Below are 20744 nucleotides of genomic sequence, written 5' to 3' on the forward strand. Positions count from 1 at the left end.
CAGGACGACCACCTTTCTGGAGGTCTGGGCCAGGGGGCGGCGCGCAGGGGTCCGCGCACAGCAGGTGCGCAGCGGCCGTCGGTGCTTTGAGGTGACTTTTCCTAGTTGTGCAGATTTTTCTCAGTTCTCATTGGGACAAGCAGTTCTCAAGCCATGCTCATTTCTCATTTTTAAATTTCAGGAACATCATCCGGTGTCTAAAGGAAGAGATGCGATGCCCTGGGGTAAAGGAAAATATGAATGTGAGTGAAATAAGGGGCAGGGAGCAGGGTGAGGCCCGTGAGGGGCCGGGGCTCGCGGTTCAAGGAGATCTCGGGGTCACGTGAGTGCCAACCCTGAGAAAACACAGTCCCTGCCCTCAACAAGTGTAGCTGCTGGGGACAACTTAGACAAAGGCCATTGTTTGTGAGTTAGATTTGGGGACGGAGCAGATGAGAAAGTTCACCAGATCAAAAAGAAATACAGTGAACTAAAGGCTTAAATTAAATGTAAGCCCTCAGCCTCTAACATTTCTAGAAGATATCGAACATTCGCACGACCTTGAGTTAGGCAGAGTTCTTAGATATGATACAAACAGCACGATCCATCAAATGTTTACAAGTGATAAACTGGTCTTCATCAAAATGAAGAATTTCTGCTCTTTGAAAGATACAATAAAGAGAATGAAACAACACAGCTTCCATTGAGAAAGGAATACTTGCAGCCCTGGCCGGTTTGGCTCTGTGGGTAGAGTGTCACCCTAGGACCAAAAGGGCTTGGGTTTGATTCCCAGTCAAGGGCATGTACCTGGGTTGCAGGTGCGATCCCCAGCCTGGCGGGTGTTGTGCTGAAGGCAACCTCTCTCTCTCTCTCTCTCTCTCTCTCTCTCTCTCTCTCTCTCTCTCCCTCTCTCTCCCTCCCTCCCTCCCTCCCTCCCTCCTTCCCCTTCTACTCTATCTTAAAAAAAAAAAAAAAAAATCAATGGGATTCCTGAGGATTAACAACAACAACAAAGAATACTCCTAAATCACAGATCTGATAAAGGACTGGAATCCAGTCTAGTATGTAAGAACTCTCAATTCCAAGTGCTGGAGAGGATGTAGAGCACCTGGGGCTCCCCCTGTGCTGATGGGGTTGCAGAATGAGGCAACCACTTCGGAAAACAGTTCGACAGTGTCTTACAGTTAAATGCACACTTATCACAGCCCCCACAGCCCCAGTCCTAGGGATTTACCCAAGTGAAATAAAAACCTTTGGCTCACACAAAAACCTGCGCATGGATGTTTATACTGACTTTATTCACATTGCTCAAAACTGGAAACGTCCCAAACGTTCTGTAACGGGAATGGATGAAGAAACCGTAACCCATCCTTGCAGTGGGATCGCATTCAGCAATAAAAGAGAGTGAGCCATTGCAATCACATGGGTGAAGCTCAAATGCATCGTGCTAAGTGAAAGAAAAACCAGAACCAAAAGGCTACGTCATGTATGATTAGATTTATATGATGTTCTGGAAAAGGCAAGACTGTAGGGAGAGAAAACCACAAATCAGAGGTTTCTAGAAGCTAAGGGAGGGGGAGGGTTGACTACAAAGGAGCACATGGTTGGGGGGTGATGAAATGTCTGTGTCTTAATTGTGGTAATTACATGACTATATACATTTCTCAAAACTCACAGAACTGTACACCAAAAAAAGGTAAATGTTGCTGTATGTAAAGTACATCTTAATTTTAAAAATTATAAAGATATATAAAAACAGTTCGAGTCGACACATTTTTATTGACAACGCTAGTGTGTTGGTATCTGTGAGATGTAGAAAGGAATTGGCTGTATCTCCAATGCAGCCTTGCTGTAAAGCAGCCACTATCCTAAGCACTTGAGATAAAGAGTGAGCAAACAGACATGAATCAGGTAATCCTACAAATATAAACAGAGGGCTCCACGTGTGTAAAGGATTAATGGTCTGACTGCTTCTACCTGACTTGCATCTGGACTGGACCTGGGCTGCGGTGGGGTGGAGGGCGGAGGAGTTGCCGGTGGTGCCACGGATCACTGGTAAGTTTCTGGATTGGGCAACAGGACAGGTGGTGGGATCTGTAATGCACTTCGAAGGAAGAGATTGGGGCAGAGGGATCATGAGTTCAACATGTGAGCAGAAGTTAAACCAGAGAGAGCAGCACCTGATCAAGGGCATAACTATGGAGTGGCCTCACCAGAATGAACACATCCATCCACCCCAAAACGTGTACATGGGTGTTCATAACAGACCAAAAATGGAAACAGCTCAACTATCCATCCGTTGACAGAATAAATAAAATGGGATGCAGCCATACAATGGGATGTTATTTGGCAATGGAAAGTAATGAAGTACTGACATGTGCTTCAACTCCATGGACCTTGAAAACCTTGTGCTAAGTGAAAGAAGCCAGGCAGGAAAAGACCATTTGAATGGAATGGTCTTTGGGACTATCGTATAATTTCATTCATATGACATTTCTGTAACTTGCAAATCTATAGAGTCAGAAGATAAATTAGTGGCTACCTAAAGCTGGGGCATGGGGAAACTGGGGTGACTACTAATGGATATGAGGTATCCTTTAAAGGTGATGAAGATGTTCTAAAATTAATTGTGGTGATGGTGGCATAACTCTGTTACTATAGGAAAATCATTAAATTGTACTCCACCTGTCCCTCTCCAACCCCAAGACTTGAGCACTCACTCAATGCCAGATATTAGGGTACGTTTTTGTGTTCTTCATCCTTCAGCATCCTTACAACGTGTTTAGGGTACGTTTTTGTGTTCTTCATCCTTCAGCATCCTTACAACGTGTTTATGAAGTCAGTGTTATCATCCCATTTTTCAGATGAAGAATCATGCCCAATGTCATACAGATCATAAATGATAGCACAGGGCTTCCAACCAGACTCTCCAACACTTCAGTCTGTAGGACACCTTGAATCAAGACACGACCTGCTCAGGAATATCCTTCTTATAGCTTCCCAAGCTGTCCCACTTTTACAAACCCCTGGAGAAGACCCACCTGTTGGCTAGACCATGGATTCTAGGACACTACTTTGGCAATCCCAGTTGTGGTTTGAATTAAGCCACAATAATCGTGCGAGGTGGGACATGAACCCTACCAAAAGCCCTCAGGTCAATGGGCAGATCAAAGAACAAGTCCACAAGTCAAACACACTTGCAAGGTCATCCTCTGAGCAGTCCAAGTCGCCACATCTGTACGCGTTAACAGGTTACTCTCTTTCTGAGGAAACTGCTCCTCAAATGCATTCACTTAAAAAAGAGTATTGTTCCTTGCCATCTAGGACCTGCCTGTTCTTGGCTCCAAACCCTACTCCCCAATCCCTTCTGCTCTGGGACCATCTGTAAACATTGCTTGAATTACACTAAAAATTCTAATTGGCTGTCAGAAGGAGATCCCCAAACACTGTATGATTGTAGTGGCCCGGTTTCAGACGTCCTGCCCTGCTAGAGGTTCCTCCATTAACGATTCCCATTTACATTCTCTCAGTTGTTTCTGCCAGAGAAAATTGTGGCTCCCTGAGGCTGGTTCCAGACGGAAGCTGGGAAGCTGCATTGCAATGATCGTCCCCTCTCTCCTCCCATCTTCATCCTTTGCCCTCCCTCCCCCTTCAGTAGTTTGATCTTGAAAGAAAAACAAGCACAAACCTGTGATCCAGCAGGAGCACCGTAAAGGGCTTGTTTTAACTCAGTGTGCAAAATACTCAGAGCCCGGTCGTGACCCCAGAGGGTTTCACCTTGAAGATTTTGTTCCAGAATTTACCAGCGTGAAATTCTCTAGGCATTTTATTGTGGGCCCATCGGATGTCAAAAAAATGTGTGACCATCAGCAGAGAAGGGAAACAGCATTTTCTCTGGTTGTCTAACTGGGAAAGGAAGCTTCTTTAACACTTGGCTCCTCCAATTGTGGTCCTGGACCAGCACCATCAGCATCGCCTGGGAGCTTGTCAGAGGTGCAGACTCTCTGGTCCCACCCCAGACCTTCTGAATCTGAATCTGAATGTCAACCAGATCCCCAGGTGAGTCCTATACATGTTAACACTCATGAAGCATGGGCTCAGTAGACTAGGCTCCTTGCCAATGACAATGGAATTTCCAATTTCCACTTTGAGGCTGTAAAAAAAATTTTTAAATATGTTTTTATTGATTTCAGACAGAGGAAGGGAGAGGGAGAGAGAGAAACATCAATCGCTGCCTCCTGCATGCCCCCCTACTGGGGATTGAGCCCAAAACCTGGGCATGTACCCCTGACTGGGAATCAAACCAGTGACCTCCTGGTGCATGGGACAATGCTCAACCCACTGAGCCACCCTTGCCGGGCAAGGCTGTAAATTCTTTAAGGACTTTGTGCAATTTAATATCCAACAAAGCACCTGGCACCTGCCTAGCATCAGACAGAGAGAGGTGGAGGGTGTGGGTTGAAATCATAGCACCAGCTCCAGTCCTTGGCACCAAGAACAACTCTTCTGCACATAGTATTTGCTGCAATGACTACCTGGGAGCTCTTTTCTCTGCCATGGAAGGCGAGAGTGAGTTTCATCATGTTGAGGGGTGTGGGGGGGTCTCCTGCACTTTCAGCCATCTTGACAATTACAGCATCTAACATTTGTTGTGAACTTATGTGCTAGACACTGAGCTGAACTCACTCTGCCCTGTGATACTGTGATTTATAATAAATATATAGTTGATCTCCATCCCATTTCTGGCACAGAGCTTCTAAAACCCCTGGAATTTCCTAAATGATAAGTGACAGAGATGTCTTTTTTTTTTTTTTTTATTTATGAATTTCTTTTTTTGTTTGTTTGTTTTTTTGTTTTTTTGTTTTATCCTCACCCGAGGATATTTTTCCATTTTTTGTACAGATAGAGTGGGAGGGAGAGAGAGGAAGGGGGAGAGAGAGAGAGAAACATCGATGTGAAGAGACACATCGAGTGGCTGCTACCCGCACGACCAACCAGGGCCGGGGACAAACTGCAACCGAAGTACGTGCCCTTAGCGGGAACCGAACCCGGGTCTCTCCGGACCGCAGGCCGACGCTCTAACCGCTGAGCCAAACCGGCCAGGGCGACAGAGATGTCTTGATGGTCATAACAAAGTCCTTTCAATCACACCTGAGTTTGTGTTAATGAGGTGACTTTTGGAAACATTCAACTTTGGGAGCTGGTGGCCAAGGGAAGCTACCATGTGATTGGAGCTGCCCACCCGCACACCCCACCCCCGACCTCCTGGGAGGAAAGGGGGGCTGGAGTTTGGATCAATCACCAGCGGCCAATGATGTAATCAACTGTGCCTAGGCAGTGAAGCCTCCATAAAACCCCAGAGGAGAGGGTGTGGGAGCTGCTGGGCAGTGAGCACCTGGAGATTTGGGGCGAGTGCTGTGTTCAGAGAAGGCATGGAAACTCCGTGCCCTTTCTCCGCAGCTGGCCCTAGGCATCGCTTGTATTTGGCTGTTCCTGAATTCTATCTCTTATAAGAAACCTACAATCTAGGAAGTGAAATGTTTCCTGAGTCCTGGGAGCTACTGTAGCAAACTTAATTGAACCTAAAGCTAATGTGTAGCTGGCAGGTCAGGAGCACCAGTGACAACCTAGGCTGGTGACTGGCATCTGGACTGGGATGGGCAGTCCTGTAGGACTGAGCCCTTCACCCGTCGGATCTGACACCATCTCCAGGTAGATGATGTTGGAAGTGAGTCCAACTGTAGGACACCCAGAAGGTTTGGAGAATTGTTTGGTGATGTGGGGGAACCCCACACACGTAATTGGTGGCCAGGATCTTACTCCTCCATGAAAATTTTTAAAAATATCTTTTTAATGAGTTTAGAAAGAGAGAGGGAGAGAGAGAGAGAGAAACAGTGATGTGAGAGAAAAATATATATCGGCTGCATCCTGTGTGCCCCCTAATGGGGATCACGCCTGCACCCTGGGCATGTGCCCTGACTAGGAATTGAACTGGTGACCTTTTGGTGCACAGGACAACGCTCAACCAATTGAGCCTCACTAGCCAGGGCTCTCCTGCATGAAAAGTTAATGGCACAGATGTACCGTGTTTGTTTATATAGTTATATACAAGTATGTGTGTGTTTATAAACCGTATGTATAATTTTTGTCCCGCTGGTGATGCAATGACTCCCGCAGACAGCTCCTCATTCCTGCAGGAGTGGGCTGTGAACACGTCCTGTGCAGGCTGTCCTCACAGCGGGGCGCCTGCGCAGACGGCAAGGCTGTCTGAGCAGAACGGACCGGCGCTGGCCAGAGGCAGCAGCATTCCCAGGAGGAGGAGCCGGTGAAGACCCTGGGTTTACGCTCAGCACCGCGGCCACTGCCAGAGGAACCCAGACGGAACCAGGAGTGAATCGAGGGACCAGCCCCAGCCCTGCTGCCACCTGTTCCTGTGGCTCCAGGTCAGTCATTCTGTCTCTCAGCACCTATTTCCAACCTGGAAACCGGGGTGTGAACGAAATCGGCACTTTTAAAGAAAAAACTTGCCAAGCGTCTCAGGGTCGGCAGATTGGTGAGCTGGAAATGGCACGCAGGACCTGTTGGGGAAGACTCTTGGTTCAGGGTCATAGAGATGCACCCTGTGCCCTCCAGATGACCTTCAGGCCCACTCCTGCCTGGAACCCCGTCAGTGCCCACACACTTCCTCTTAGATACTAATGACATCTTGTTTCTACAAGGCTGGCCAGTTCCTAAATAATCTTTTCCATTTCCACCCTTACCCCAATCAATGACTTGGGGGAAAGGGGACTTAAAATTCCACTCCATCCATCCAACCACTGGAAAGGGGTCCAAGAAGCATGCCCCAAGGGGCTTGAAGAAGTAGCAGGTGTGTCCACCAGGAGACAGGGGTGTCTGCAGCCCAGGAATGAAAGGGTAGGCTGAGCCGTGTTCAGTGGAGAGGGGTGAAGAGGCTGAGGGGCTCTGGCCTGGTGCCGGGCCTCGGGGAGCAAGCGTACCGGCAGCTGGGCACTGGAGTAGCACCTGCTGTGAAGAGGCTGTGGCACTGGAGTAGCACCTACTGTGAAGAGGCTGTGGCACTGGAGTAGCACCTGCTGTGAAGAGGCTGTGGCACTGGGGCAGCACCTGCTGTGGAGAGGCTGTGGCACAGGAGCAGCGCCTGCTGTGGAGAGGCTGTGGCACAGGAGCAGCGCCTGCTGTGGAGAGGCTGTGGCATTGGAGTAGCACCTGCTGTGGAGATGCTGTGATTCAGCCGTGGTTGGAGGTTCTGGGGACCCACGAGTCTAAAAACCCAAGCACCCGAGGTGTGCCTACTGGCTACTGAGAGGCCTATACTGATTCCTACTCACATGATCCTATGTTCTAGTTGGAGAGAGAAGACCTAAAAGATGGTCGTTCTTTTCTGTTATTAAATGAGAAGTGAATCTTGGAAAAAAGTGTTGCAGAATTTTGAGAATGCTTTCAATCCTTCCATCATTTCAAGACAAAACTTCTGAGCAGACTTGATGGAGGAGGAAGTCCTCTGGGCTGGGTGGGGACAGGGTGGGGGAGGGCCTTCCGGAAGCAGATAAGCAGGAAGTGCTCTCTCCCTCCAGGAGCAAATGAATGATTCCTGTCCCCGCGGTCTCCTCGTCTGGGGACTCTGGGGAACCTGTAGGGCTGCCATTTCTGGTCTGGCTGCATATCTGCCTGAGCCTCTTCTGAAAAGTGATGATCATAGCAATCAGAGAAGAGTCCGAAAACACAATCAAGGAAGTGAATCCAACTTCGAGACCCTGGCAACTGCCCCGGCTCCAGAATTCGGGCGAACTTCAGTGGTAGGTATGACTTACTCAGGATGACATGGGGTAGGACTCCCTGGGGGGAAGGGCAGCCCTGAGGAGAGACAGATGGAAGAGCTCTTGCTGGATACTGCGCCTGGGTACAGGTGCCACCGCCAGCTGCTGGCACCCTTGGGCGGGCGCTGGCATCTCTCTGGGTTCCTGAATCCTTAATGGCAGGTCACACCGTTGGTTTCGCTATTGATTCCAAGTTTCCAAACAGTTCTGAAATGTTCTGCATCGATAGGTTGGGACTCATGGCAGGAAATGGGAGGCCAAGGGCCTGGAGGTGGACCAGGGAATGTTGTTAGGTAGGCAGAGGATCAAGGATGCATGTGTCCACTGAGTTACAGAACCTCTGGTTTTGGCGAGAAGGTGCCTGGAATTTGTCCTTCAGCTCCCTGACCCCAACTTTCTGGAGAGAAGACCCAACAGAGAGTTTGCAAATCCTACCTGTTAATTAAGAGCAGAAGTGTGATTTCAGGAGGAAAGGGAGAAGGTGATGAGGAGGGCCCGTCTTTGATCTCTCCTGGACAGTGGGGAGCCCCTCCTCATTGCATCAGCTAGAGAAGTCCCCTTGTGGTTGAAGAAACTGAAGAACATACCCTCTGGTGTTCATTGTTCTGCGTCCCTGACACCTTCACCCACACACCCAGAGGGCCTGATGCACCCCCACCCCACTGAGCTTGGTGGGAACACAGAGTGGGATGCTCAATTTGCTTTCAGGACTGTCTGCAGCAGAAAAGCCCATGTCCGGGTCCTGAGGGTCTGGGTCGGGGTCAGCTGTCACACTAAGGTTGAGAATGAGCTAAAAACCAGGTCACCTCATCCCAGAGGCCAGACACTGGATGAATTAGAATTTGAGTGTCGTGGCCCTTTTGTGGAAGTTGCAGAGCAATAAAGACACAGGATTAACAGCACCCAGGTTTTGGGAAGGGGGTGTGGGGAGCAGTGCTGAGCTTTTCAGGGTCCAGGGATTCCTCTTGATGATTTTAAGTCATGTCAGTTTCGTCCTTGGACAGGGCATCAAAATCCCATTTTGAATTCACTCTGCACACATTTCTGATTGACTTTTGTTTCTAGAGGCTCTGGGATTTGCCAAATCTCCATCAATAAACTAGAGAGGGTTTAGGGAGAGATCATCCAAGGGCTGGAGCCGGTGGGGGGAATGGGAAAGATAGGATCCCCCTCCCCCCCGCAGCCTGCAGAGAGGGGTGCAGTTACAGGAAGTGCTCACAGAGATGGCTGCCAGAGGACTTGCTGGGGCTCAGCCCTGTCCAGCTGGAGCCCTGGGAAAGCTGGACCCGAGGACTGTGACAAAGCACAGGGTTTGGGATCAGGAAACCTGATTTTTGAGTCCCGGTCTGAAAGAGAGATTGCTTTTGCTCTTAGTGACCTCAGACCTTAGTCAGAGCCAGCCCTGCCCCTGCCCCTTCTGGAAGGGTCAGCTCCAACAAAGCCCCAGCTGAGTGGGGCTGGACCTGACATGGAACCTCACCCGCGGGCCCCTGCTGACTGCTGGAGCTAGAATCTGGCCAAGAGTGACCCGTCACCAGACATTTCTACATGGCAAGCTGCACAATCAGATTCTGAGAACGTGAAAGGAAACTGGAGATCATTGATAGTAACCTTGGGGACTCTAGATTGGAGGGTGGGCACCATGCAGGGCCACTTGAAGAAAGGGGGGGAGGAGGAAAGAAAGAGAAAAGGGACAAGAGCACCCTCTGTCCTGACCTGCAGGAGTCCCACCTGCAGGAGGCCACCCAGTACCGCTTAGATTTCCGGGGGAAAGCCCTCCAGCCACAGCCTCCCTTTCTTCTGCTTCTTGAACCTCACCAGCCCAGCCCACTGGGAGGAGTGGCGGGGAGAATGAATGAAATAATGTCTGTGGAAGAGTCTGAGGGCTCCAACCTGGCTCTGAGTGCCCCTGAGGCTCCTGGGCCTCTCCCTCTCCCCAGCACCCCAGCCTGCTGCCACTTCTGTGTCCAACTCAGGGATGCTCACCTCCTTTCCTGCTGGTTGTCCCCACGGCCGCACCCTCACCCCAACAGCAGTCCCTTGAGAGCAGGGCCCTGTCCACCTCGCTCAAGCCCTTTGACCCCCACCTGGTAACATCTGCCGCCTAACAGGGCCTCAAGAAATGTTTGAGGCCTGGCTGAGCACACGGGTGGCAATATTCTCCACTCAGTCACCCACGATGCTGGAAAGTGCAGGGTCAACCTTAGCTCTTCCTTGTCCCTCACTCTGCTCAGGCACAGAGCCTTGGCATTGAACTGCCCTTCCTGCATGTTCCTGCCCCCAGTCCTGTCCTCCGGGTCAGCAGGTCCGTCGGGGTTCACCACTCCAGAGGTTTCTCCCTGGCCCGCGCCCTGGCCTCCTGCATTCCACCCTCCACTCAGCCTCTGCGGAGCCCTGGGGCACCTCCCTCTTCCGTGCTGCCCAATCCCATTGGCTTTCCAATCACTGGGTGTTCTGGGCCCTTGAGCAGGACTGTACCCACCCCTGCAGCCTCGCCTCTTCCACTCCTGGCTTCTCACATTTGGCCTCAGCAACACAGAGCCGTTTGCCCCTGAGATGGTTCACCGCCCGCCCTGCCTTTGACCCCACTGTTCCGCCTGGGAGGCTGCACTCACTCCACCGCCTCTCACCTCACTAGCTCTCGCTTTTTAAGATTCAGCTCAGCCGTCACCTCTTCTAGAAGACTGATGGGGCTCCCTCAGGCTGGTTCGGGGCCCTCTGGGGGGTCTCCAGAATCCCTTGTGCCTCAGTCACACCAGAGCACCTGCCTGGCCGTGTTGTCATTGTTCCCTTGTCTGAGTGCTCCAGACAGTTCCAGGGTAAAGGACAGCCTGGCACTTCCTATGAACGCCAAGCAGCAGACCTGGGTTTAATGCCTGCTGTTCTTTTTCAGTTGCGTGACTTTGAGCAAGTTGTTGAACCTGTCAGCCTGAGGTTCTTCAACCATATGATAGAAATGGTGATAATCTTCACATCACAGGGCTGTCGGGAAAATAAAAGGCATTCGTATACAACCCTTAGCACTGCACTGTTCTGTGGGGAGGGCTCCCGGGATGTTAGCTGCTAATACAATGAAGAAAAATATTTCTAAGACGGCTAGGGCAAAGGTCTCCAAGCATCGGAGCCAAATCTGCTGTTCCAAGAAGAACTAAGAAGTCTTTTGGAAAACAGTAAGAACAACAACAAACCTCCCTTATTAAGTGTTCCTTCAAGGAAGTCGGGGGAGACTTGTTGAACAACCAGGAGTCCTGCACAAACCATGATTGAGATTTTAAAGAGAAAATCGAAAGGTTTAAAGGAAAACCTGAATCTCCTCTGGGGACAGATGGGGAAGACTTGGGCATGTTGAGGCACTGGATGGGGCACACAGCAAAGATGGACTTTATGTGGCGCTTGGTGGCGGCGGCTCGGGGGTGGAGTTAGGGCCCTGGCTGAGCTCCCCACGGAATGCCACCCCGCGGGGCGGTCGGTGCTGTGCCTCCGCCCAAGCGAAGCTCCAGAATTGCCCAGGCGGCTCTGGAAATTCTGGCTCTTCTCAGGAGAGCCTGGGACGATAGCACCCAGGGCACCTAGGCTCCGGAAGAAGCAGACGTTTCACACGCCCTCGCGTGTGCGAGGCAGCGGTTGCCCAGAGAGGCTGCAAGAGGGTGGGAACGATTCCAGGGAACTAGGGCAGGCGCGGGGGCAGGGCTAGGTTGTCCCACCCTTTTCTCCTAGCTGCCCCCCAGGACGGCCAAGGGCAGAAGCGTGCTGGCTCCGAGGCGGGAGGCGCTCTAGGCACATCTCAGCTTCCTGGCTCAGGCCTCAGTCTCCTCCTCCGGGCAGTGGGCTGGCATCCCGGCAGTTGGGAGAACAGCTCTCGTAGGCTCGCCGGAGCCGGCCCCTCCCCGGAGCCTCCCCCTTAGGGTGTGGGCACGTCTGGGTCTGGCTCCCTCCCGCCGCCCCAGGGGCCCGGACGGGAAGGCGCTGCCAGGCGGCGTGCGGGAGTGAGCCGGGCGCGCACGGACGGGCAGCGGAGTTCCCCGGCGGGGGCGGCACGTCGGACCCAGACGAAGTCCGGGGGCCCCGGAGCGGTAGCCGCACCAGGAGGTCCGGCCGCGAGCGTGACATCACGGGGAGGGGCCAGCGCGGCGCCCCCGGCGCGGAGCCGAGAGCGGAGAGCGCAGCGTCGGAGCCGAGCGGCGAGGAGCGCACGCCGAGCCCCGATGGAGCGGTACAAAGGTAAGGGCAAGGGTCCCCGCCGCGCGCACCCACCGCCTTCTCCCCCGGCGGAGAGGAGCGCCGGGGATGGCGTGGGCGTCACCGTGTCCGCCGCACGTCCCGCCCGGACTCAGGTGAGCAGAGCCGCCTGTCCCCGCACCCCGAGTGGGCTGACGACCCGGGCCACAGCTGCGCCGCGGGCGGGGCAAGTGGGCTCCTAGGTGGCGACTGTGGCCCGGGCCCTTTGATCCTTCCAGGGCGCGGAGCGCCGGGGTCGGCGTGCGGAGCTTCTCACCTGTTGGAGGAGAGAGGGTGGGTTTGGCGACCACCCCGCCTCCCCAAGCCCCGGCCGCCCCGGAATGATGCTGGGGCCCAGAGAGGCCCGGAGTGAGGTCGGAGCCGTGAGGGGCGGCTTCGGGCAAAGGGGAGAGGTGCTGGGTCTTCTCGCCGGGCGCCCGCGGGAGTGGAAGGGCTCCTGCGGACCCAGGGAAGAGCCTGCCGGAGGTGCGCCTGGGAGGTGGGGTGGGCGCGCCGCCCCTCTAACGCCTTAGGTCGCCCCGATCACCCCGCCGCTCCGGCCACCGTCTCTCTCCGCGCTCTTCTCCCCCCACCGCTCCTCCGAGCAGGGGAGGGCTGCAGGGGTGGCGGCGGAACGGCGTGCCCGGCAGGTGGAGCGCGAGGAGGCGTCCCGGCCGGAGGGCTCAGCCCAGTGCGCAGCTGGGCAAGTTTGGGGTTTGGCCCGGTGCCTAGAATCTTGACCAAATCCCTGTGGGCGGGCCGACCCGGGTTGTGCCCGTGCCCAGCTCGGTGCTCTGAGCCCCGGGGCTGGGCTGCCTTGGATGGCAGACCTTTGGGAAAAGGAATGTAAAGAGCTGCTCCTCAAACGGGACGCTGCGGGCGCCTTCTACCCCCATTTATTTTGGGAAAGCCGGTTGCACTTTCTCGTCCTGAACTCGTCTCTGCCAAGACTGACAGAGGAAATACTGTTACTATATTTATTTTCCCTTGGGAGAGTAAAAGAGGCAAATGCTCAGATTCCCAAGGAATCCCATTCCCAGTTTGTTTTCGGAAACTGAAATAAAGGCAACTTTAGGGACTGGCTTTAATTCCCCGAACTAGCCCAGTCTTGTCTCTTGATTTTCCCATCTGAGTCACCTTGGTTATACAGGTGAGGGCGAAAGACCTAAATTCTAGACAGGGCTTCGCGTGTAAAGAAAGGGTCTTTGCCAAGAGCAGGGAAGCCAACTGGGGTCACAGGGTTAAATTAGTTGGCAACCTTCTGTTTCTTTCTGTGAACCCTCCCTGGAACCTCTCACAAGTTTCTATCCCGGTGGGATTTTTTTTTTTTTTTGTCTCAGATTCTGCCAAGATCACAGTCAGTTTTGTGCCTGAATGACTGAATGAGCCCTTAAGTCACCTCAGACACTGGAGGAAGCCACAGTTCCTCTTCTTAAAAATGACAGTTTACTGCTCCCTCCCCCATTCTGCCTCCTGCACCCTTTGGGGGGGACCCTCCCAGGGAATTCAGGACTTGAGTTGTCCCCTGATGGAAAGCATTAGCCCCTGGCCATCCCTTCTAGCACGGGATCTGCCATTCCCGAGTTGCAAGCTACTTTCTCAAATCAGCTTATGAATTCTTTTAAGTTAGGGCAAATTTGGGGTTGTCTTTCCAAATGCCCAGTTGTTATCAGGAGGTTTTTGTATTAATAACTTTTGGCTTGGCCCTTGATCTGAGAAAGACTTCTTCCTTATCTTTTCCTCTTGCAAGTTTAAAATCCTACCCGGGAAGTTAGGGGCATTTTGCCAACTGAAGGAGACTTCATTTTCAGTTCAGAGTGTTGATGTTTTTGGTAACACAATGTATCTGCCTCATCATTTTGCAATAAAACAGACAGACTGCTAAGTGGATGCATTTGAGGGTTACCTGATTTACAGAGGGTAATCCAGCTCATCTTTCAGTGTTTGACTCTGGAGAACATTTTCCATTTCAAGTTTCACTGGTGAATGCTACCAATATGTTTACTATGCCTTTCAGCTGAGGAATTTGGGGGTTCCCCATCCTTGTAAAATTTCCTGTTCTCTTTAGAAGCAGATGAGTTGTGCTTTGAACACTCAGTCGATTAAAATGTTGGTCTGTGCAAAAGAAAGCATGTTGGGCCCAATCTTCAACTAATCAGAGCAGTTCTAATTAGAATCTTAGTCTCCTCCTGCTTCTCAGAGATTGAGGCCCTGCCCCCTTTAAAGGTGAACTTGAGTAATTATGGAATGATTAGGTATAGTGGTTTTAACAACAGAGTTAAAAGAAAAAGCAAGATGTACTTGGGCTCTCGAACATATGCAAAAATTGTAGAGAAAAGTTATTTGTGCTATTTTTAAATTTTGCTATTTAAACGCCTCATTCTATGTTTCCAAATTCCCAGTTTGAGCTCTCCCCGCTCCCAAGTAAGTAGAATGCCTCATCACTGTCTCCAGATTCTCAAATTGGTTTCTCTCATTTGCAAATCTTACCAAGCTGTTGATACGGGAGAAATTATTTTCCACGTTCCCACTCTGCATATTACATATTGTACCTCCTTCAAAACTAGCCTATCATATGTAGGCTCTGGCTTGATTTTCCACTATTTTGTAGGATGTGAAGGGATGGCTAGAGCTAAAGAACGGTGCAGATGCTACCCTATGACTAGCGCAAACATATTTCCAGACTTTGTCCTCATTCTTTCCAAGCCATTCTGCTAGACAGCCATGGCTTCTCAAGAAAAATAAGGATGAGAGCATCTTCCCAGAGAGATGGAGCTTTTAGGAGAGTCATTATTAAACGTGATGGTCAAGTTGCGAGATCTTGTATGTGAAGCTCCTTGGTGTTGTGTAAGCGGTGCTGAATTCTGCGGGGTGCCTTGCAAAGGTTCCTTTCCTTGGATGTTTACATATTTGTGACTCTCCTAAGGGCATCCTTGCATGGCCCCATGAGCCCATTGGCTGAACTCGCCATGTGGTCAAGGATTCTGGTTCCTACTGTTCCTCCAGCTGGTGAGTGTTTCTAGGGCCAAAAGTGACTGACCTACTGTGGATTGCACTAGGAATGTCCATGCCAAACTTCCTGAAATTGCGTCACACTTGGCTTCAAACAGGCGTGGTTGAGATGCTCACTTGAATTTGCATCCTGTGTGTTTTTGTTTCTGAGCTGGATCACCTGGCTCCCAGGAGAGGGCACTCAGTTTTAGGGTACTGCAAGGTAGAGGTGAGCTGTTTAGAGGCAAGCCAGTAAAAATACTTGAAAGCTTGTATGGGACTACTGAAATCTGTGGTCAGGAAGGTCTGAAAAAGAAAAATGAACGAAAAGAGACGGCCTGATGAATAATACTCATTTTACCTTCAGAGGAATCGTGTGTTTTGTTCTATACCCATGCCCAGGGGCCCAGGCTTCTTTTCTTTTCTTTTTTTTTAAATCCTCACCCGAGGACATTTTTGCATTTATCTTCAGACAGAGTGGGAAGGGAGGGGGGGCGCGGGGGGCGGGAGAGAGAGAGAGAAACATTGACGTGAGAGAGACACATTGAGTAGTTGCCACCTGCACAACCCCAACCGAGACTGGGGACAAACTGCAACCGAGGTACGTGCCCCCAGCGGGAACCGAACCCGGGACTCTCTGGTCCATGGGTCGACGCTCTAACCGCTGAGCCAAACCGGCCAGGGCACCAGGCTTCTGTTCTGTTGAAGTTCTAGTGGTGCTGAACCTTAGCCACACCTGGGACTCATCGGGGTGCTTTAAACAACAGGGATGTGTAGGCCCCACCGGGGACGTTCGGAGTTAATTGGTCTTAGGGTTTGGCCCAGGCATTCTAGTTTGCAAAGGTCTCCAGGTGATTTCAATGTGTAGCCAAAGTTGAGAAGCATCGGAAAAAGATAAGTAATTACACACACACCTTCCTCACCAGGAAAACTAAAAGCAAGTGGGGTGAGAAGTGGATCCCCCTCACCCATACCCACGTGGTGTGCTTCAGCCAAATCTTCCGATACCTGCAGAAAGCGAATGGTACTCGCCCTAAGCTATTCCAGCGTTCCGAGGCTGTGGGAACACTGCTTAAAACGATCTCAATGAAATGGTTCAGAATCGTAAGCTCAGGGTCTGCTCATGATTGCACTTGACCTTGAGCCCTTCTAACGTTGTGTGGGAGCCCTTGATCTGAAACAGAAATATGGAGAGGTCACCTGGGGTGCTGAAGGACCAGGCAGGGTGGGGGGTTCTTCTCTGGGCCCTGCCCCTCTTCTGAAGGAGTAGGAGCTCTGGGAACTGGGCTGGTTCCCAGCACAATTAAAGGCCAGGAGGGGCCGGGAGCTTCAAAGCTCAGGAAGCTGTGCCAGTTTTCTTCCTCGTCCCTTTCATGATGGGAAATGTTTCTCTGAAGATTTCTGTCATTCAGAGAAGGGAGACACTCCCCAGGTTAGGGGAGATGGCACGTCTGCCCGGAGCCCAGGCCGAGACATGATGGGGAGCAGTCACAGTGCAATGAAGAAAATCAGGCCTGGGAACCAGGAGACCCACATATTCTGTTCCCTTGGGCCAGCCGCTGAGCTCTCCAGGCCTCAGTTTCCCCGTCTAGAAACCAGCCTCCAGTGTTTGTCTGTTTGACTTCCTGAGCACCCATCATAGCTGACTGCTCTGTGGTCACTGAAGAGTCTGTGGAGGGAGGAGGCTGCTTTGAGGAGGACAGGGAAATGAGGGAGTGTGGGTAGCCCAACAAAGGTCAGTTTAGAATTGTGATTCTTATAAATAAAACCAATTTCCTGTTGAGAGCAGAGAGCAACAGAGTTAGTGGGAACGAGAATGCCATCAACCATGTTAGGAATTTGTTTCTCAAGGAATTTGTATGAGCGTGTCTCCAAAGAGCCACCCTCTAGACACTCCCATTGAGGGACAGATCAACTGAGGCCTAAGGAGATTAAACCAGAACTCAGAAAGTTGGAAACAGGAGAGAATTGTCCTGTAAATTGACTTTCTCAAGGGCAGACTTCCAAATAACAGCAGGGTTTATTTAGAAAGAGGTGCTCAAAGCAATTTCCGACTTATTCGTCTCTCTTCCATCTTCAGGACTGAGCCCGCATGCCTCCTCTTCCAGGAAGCCCCCCCTGTGTTCTCCCACTGTTTTAGGTGTAGCCTTATCAGTGCCCCTCCATCGTAGGTACTTAACAAGTACTTGTTGAATTACTGTCACATGGTCTTATGCAGTATGTCTGCTTCCCCTGTTAGACTGAGCTCCTTCCACACAGGGATCTTGTCTGTCTCTTCCGAGTGGCCTTTCCCCACAGCCCCTGGGACATGTGAGACTGGATGAAGGAAGTACAGGCAGTGGCGCTACCGAGCCTGCCGTGCTCTGGCCCTTGAGAGCAGAGTGGGTTGCGAGGGGAAATGAAGCCAGCCGCAAAGCCACGTTCCAGAAGGGGGGGTGCACGCTTGCAGCAGCTGCCCGAAGCTGTCCCAACTTGAGCCTATTTCTGTCTGTTCCAGCACAGGGGTGTTGCTGTCTGGTGGTACAGAGAAGGATCCTGCAGGTTTCTGCTTGTGAGTATGAGCCTGCCTGTGCCCCTCCGCAGCAGCTCACCCGGCCTCCAGGGCTCCCGAGGGCACAGACCTGGGGTGCCCGTGCTCTGGATGGAAGGCTGTGGGATCCCATGGAGCCGGGTGTCGGCCTGGGCACTCCGGGGCTCGGGGTTCTAATCTAGCCTTTGCCACTAACTCACTGTGCGACCTTGGGCAAGTCAATTAATCTCTCTGGGTTTTGTTTCCTCATCTGTACAAATGAGGATAATGGTCACTAACCTGCTTCACTGGCTGCTCGGTGGAATACCTTGTAAGAGCTACCGGTATCTACTTTGAGAAAAGACAATGTTAAATTAATTCAGGGAGGCAGATGCTCTGAAACCTTTGTGGCATGGTTCTGACCCCAACAGTTTCCGCCTTCCTGGGGGGGTGGACCTCACAGTCAATTTGGGCACCAGCTATGGCCATCACGTGCTTTTCGAAGCTAGAGGGAGCTCAGAGTTGGGGATGCAACCAAGCTTCTCAGAGAGAGCATCATGTGTTATTCCCCTTCCCCTGGATATCAGCTGGGAAGGAGCTGGGCGGGAGGTGTTCATTAACTCTTATGGGTGGAGCCACACCCTGGCCGTGCCCAACCTCCCCGCCCCCAACCTCCCTGCCCCCCATGTTGCAGGAAATTTATATGGGACAGACCCTGACATTCTAACAAGAACTTCAAGCTCTTGACTCATTTTCTATCATTTGGCTCTCACCTTCTCCCTAGTTAGTCTCCAAATAAACCAACCAAAAACTCCACTGAGAGGGAGCAGGAGGAAGAACATAGAGAAAGAGTAGGAGCTGGCTGCGTCGTGTCAGACTGGTGTGCAAACAGCTGAGCCCAGGGTCTCTGCGGGCGATCAGTGGTAGGGAGGCGTTGGAGGGCATCACACTCACAGAAACTCGGCTGTTGTCTAAACAGACCCGCTGGTTCTGTCACACTTCCTGGAGCCCCTCCCGGGGACGGCAGAGGGGGCCTGGTGGAGTGGGGAGCTCTGAACAGGGGTCAGCTCGGCACAGCACCTTGCAAATCCGACTTCAGCTGGTGATTAAACCGAGAGTCAGCTATCGGCTCTGCAGAGCAACCTGCTGCTCACCAGGTGAGCTTGGAGGTGGCTTTTCCAAGGAGGGTGGCCGATCATCCTGGTTTGCCCACTGACTGTCCAGCATGCCAGGAACCGCCTCGTCCCGGACAGACAGGGATAGTTGGCCACCATATTCCCAGGCTTCCGTTTTATTGAGAGGCCTAGATCAAGAATTTGGTTTCTCCATCGCAGAGATGAACCGGAACCAATCATTTAGTGTCTTCGACAAGAAAACAAAAGTCCAAGACTTAGAGACTCGCAGTTGGTCACTAACCACGAGTGACACACACCAGCACGTTAAGTGAAAACAGCCAGACCCAAAAGTCTACACACTGCACAATTCCATCTATGGGACTGTGTTTTGGAAAAGCCTAACTGTAGGGGAAGAAAACAGGTCCGTCGTTGCTGAGGTTGGAGGAAGGAGTTGCCCACAGAGGGGCACAAGGGAAATTTGTGGAATGATAGGAATCTTTGTTCTTTGAATCTTTTTGGTGGTAGTGGTCACAGAGCCCTGGGTACTGATGAAAACTCAGAACTGTGAAGTTATCGGGGCTTTTCCTCCCTTCCCTGTGTGTTAATTGTGCCTCCAGAAAGCTGGTTTTAAAGCACACCCGAGGGTAGCTGGTGATGCTGCGGAGGAAGGTGAAGACTCCGTCAAGCATACGGTGCTCATCACAGGTTGTAAAGGGAACCTCAGTTGGCGTGGCCGTGTCTGCAGCGAGCTAGGGGTGCAGCGGAAGAGGGTGAGGAATTGTGGTACAAGACAAAAATACTGACTGCTTGATGGCATCCTAAATGCCAGAGACGCTCCCTCAGGCAGAGGGCACGGTGGTCGAGCTCTGTCTACCTAGAGCCAACCACAGTTCTCTTTAGCCCAGGCGGCCGTGAGCCAGGAGGGTCCTGGCGCGTGGAAGCCTTCGGTTCCAGCCTGGGGACTGTTTCTGCACACACATGGATCGAATGTATTGACGTTGGCAGCCTTTCTGCAAAGCTGCCTTTTTTTTCTTTCTTCCCACCAATAAAGTTATTGAACTGAAACTGAGAACCCGGGTCAGCACTGTACTTTCTCCTGGCAGACTTTTTGAATTTGGCAGCCTGCTTGTCTACACTGGCTAGCTAGAAAGGCTGTCGAGAGGGGAGAACCTGTGATTTAGCAAAATAATGCACCTTGCAGCGCGTGGTGGAAGGGATAGGCCCTCCGGTTCCAGGCAGGGGGAAGCCTCTTGAGATGAGGGCAGAGTCACCGGCCCTGGCTGTGCCCACTGGGAGGTGGGGTGTGGAATCCCAGGAGAACGAAGGGGCAGCACGCTGGGGGTCCCTAGTGGAATCTGAAGCTCTTGGTGGCTTCTTTTGGAAAAATCAAAGCCCGTGTGGAATTGGCATTTCGGGTGCACTGTTTTGGCTCCGTGACGCAGAGTGCCAGGTTTGTCTGCCCGTCTCCCTTACGTACAGCGCGTTACAGGCTGTCGAACTTCCGTCCACGAAGATCGTATGGGCCCAGATCTCCTCCTGCCCGGAATTCCACAGAATTCCACATGTGCAGCTCTTCTTAATTGCAAATGAGTCCTAGCCACTAGTCACTCACAGGGGCCGGTCTCTGCCACCTCTTCTTGGGCTATTCAGGAAGATTTGGCGAATGGTAGCTGGTGCAGCCCTTAGTTCTAATGGCCTCAACTTTGTGGGGAGAACACCGGGGTGGGAGGGGAGGCAAGAAATCTTTTTTGTGCCTATTTGAAGGGAAGCTTCCCTGGCGCACAGCCGGGCTCGGCCTGGGGGTGGCCCACCTAGGAAGGGCAGGTTTGGGGCAGGCCGAGGGCCCACTTCTAGTGGGAAGCAGGGACCGGACGTCTGCAGAGAGACCCTGGGAGCGCAGGGGTGGGGAGTTCCAGATGCGTTTTTACCTGGGTGGCAAACTGTTGCCGCCATCTCCTCGGGGCCCCCTGGCACGCTGGCATCCTTTTGGGTCTGGGGACTGTCTTAGTCTTCCTGTTAGACCAACAAGAGGGAGTCCTGCCATTTCCTCCCATCCTCCACCCCCGTTTTCTTCTCTCCCAGTTTTTATACAAC

General features: G+C 51.9%; 1 protein-coding gene across 2 annotated transcripts in view; it reads left to right on the forward strand.

Moving 5' to 3' along the window:
* Window positions 1-12013: 12013 nt before the first annotated feature.
* Window positions 12014-20744, forward strand: part of AFAP1L2 (actin filament associated protein 1 like 2) — a 96002-nt gene continuing 87271 nt past the window's right edge. The window contains exon 1 of one of the 2 annotated variants that reach the window (XM_036265102.1): window positions 12014-12038. In XM_036265102.1, coding sequence (XP_036120995.1) covers window positions 12023-12038 — 16 coding nt within the window. In that variant the 5' untranslated portion in view covers window positions 12014-12022. Of the gene's footprint in view, window positions 12039-17540; window positions 17578-20744 lie in introns of those variants that run through there. The other variant, XM_036265103.1, reaches the window with a different exon arrangement.

The sequence above is a fragment of the Molossus molossus genome, unplaced genomic scaffold, assembly GCF_014108415.1.
Source record: "Molossus molossus isolate mMolMol1 unplaced genomic scaffold, mMolMol1.p scaffold_m16_p_17, whole genome shotgun sequence".
NCBI classification, from domain to species: Eukaryota; Metazoa; Chordata; class Mammalia; order Chiroptera; family Molossidae; genus Molossus; species Molossus molossus.